Raw genomic sequence first — 1585 nt, 5'->3', positions numbered from 1 at the left:
CTTGTTAACTAAAACTAAATAATTACTTAAAATAAACAATAACTGATTTTTTTAATTGTATTTATTACTTAATAATTTTATTTTAAAATTTATCAGGAATAATTTATTATTATTAAATATTTCATTATTTATTGTTTCATTATTGAAACAATTTTATATATTGTTTAGTTTAACTTCATGTTCTAAGATAACTCAAATTAAATTAATACTTAATAAAGACTATAGTCATATATATTAAAAAATAAAATAAATAAAAATACCAAAAGCACACATTACTAAAAATTTTTAATTGAAATAAAAAAAGAAAATAAAGCATAATTCAATATTTTTTTTTTAAATCATTTTTAGTATTTTTTATGTTTATATAGTTTTTATTCATTTTAAATTGAGTTTTAGTTTTTGTAGTGCATCAGGTTGAATGAAAATGGGAAATGTTTCCTTGGCTACTAGCTGAAATAAAACATGTATTTTATTTCAGTTAACATTTATTTTATTTCAAGTAACATGCTTTTTTTATGGCTTTATTTTTAAAATGATGCTCTCTGCACTTCTATCATTGACTAGCACTTCTCAGAACTGCATCTTATTTCTCTGGAGATGTTCAAGGAGGTCCAGTTCTTTCATTGAATTGAATCCTTTAGCTCGTCTCCTCATATGTCCATGACTCAGTGTGTGTGGAGCTGCACAATAAAATGATAGTTTTGTCTTCCCCATAAGTCTTATATAGCTGTTCCGTCCTCAGAAAGTAAAAGCATAAACGACTCCGACCACCACGATGTTGCCGATGGTGGCGAAGATGGCGATCCAGAGCCAGATGGCATCGCTGGACACACGCTGCTGATCCTCCTGCTGGACCTGTGTTGATGATAATGCAGGAGGCACAGCGTTCACACTGGCCGAGGAGTTAAAGAGCGAGTGTTCCGCGCTGCAGTCGTCCAGAGGAGACGCGTCCATGAACGCGCCGCTCATCATCGGAAGCTGAAACACAGAGAGTTCAACAAGCTTCACTGGCTGTGATGCACAGGAGTTTCAACTGGATTTTTACTTAGATCTTTAAATCTTTTTGTGGGTGGTTCCTATGTGGTTGCTAGGGTTTTCTGGGTGGTTGCTAGGGTGGTCTCGGTGGTTGCTAGGGTGGTCTCAGTGGTTGCTAGGATGGTCTGGGTGGTTGCTATGTGATTACTATGGTCTGGGCGGTATGTACGATGTTGCTCTGGGGTTGCTAGGGTGTTCTGGGTGTTGCTAAGGTTGTCTGGGTGGTTGCTAGGATGTTGTGCAGTTGGTAGGATGGTCTAAGTGGTTGCTAGGGTGGTCTGAGTGGTTGATAGGGTGTTCTGGGGGGCTGCTAGGGTGTTTTGGGTGGTTGCTAGGGTGGTCTCGGTGGTTGCTAGGATGGTCTGGGTGGTTGCTATGTGATTACTATGGTCTGGGTGGTGTGTACGATGTTGCTCTGGGGTTGCTGGGGTGTTCTGGGTGTTGCTAAGGTTGTCTGGGTGGTTGCTAGCATGTTGTGCAGTTGGTAGGATGGTCTAAGTGGTTGCTAGTGTAGCGTCTGCGTAGGATCATGCTGGAGTGTTGGACTGTT

The 1585-nt window shown here is 38.9% G+C and overlaps 1 protein-coding gene across 1 annotated transcript; it reads right to left on the bottom strand.

The window, feature by feature from the left end:
- Positions 1 to 595: 595 nt before the first annotated feature.
- Positions 596 to 978, bottom strand: LOC107560161 (uncharacterized protein C14orf132-like; the record flags this gene model as incomplete). The annotated part of the gene is made up of 1 exon (XM_016244256.1): positions 596 to 978. A coding segment is annotated over one exon (240 nt), but the record flags the coding sequence as incomplete, so codon positions are not given.
- Positions 979 to 1585: the final 607 nt, after the last annotated feature.

Source organism: Sinocyclocheilus grahami, unplaced genomic scaffold (genome assembly GCF_001515645.1).
Source record: "Sinocyclocheilus grahami isolate Dianchi unplaced genomic scaffold, SAMN03320097.WGS_v1.1 scaffold713.1, whole genome shotgun sequence".
In the NCBI taxonomy this organism is placed as follows: Eukaryota; Metazoa; Chordata; class Actinopteri; order Cypriniformes; family Cyprinidae; genus Sinocyclocheilus; species Sinocyclocheilus grahami.
The sequence above is the reverse complement of the archived record's forward strand: the minus strand, read 5'-3'. Positions and strand labels throughout refer to the sequence as shown.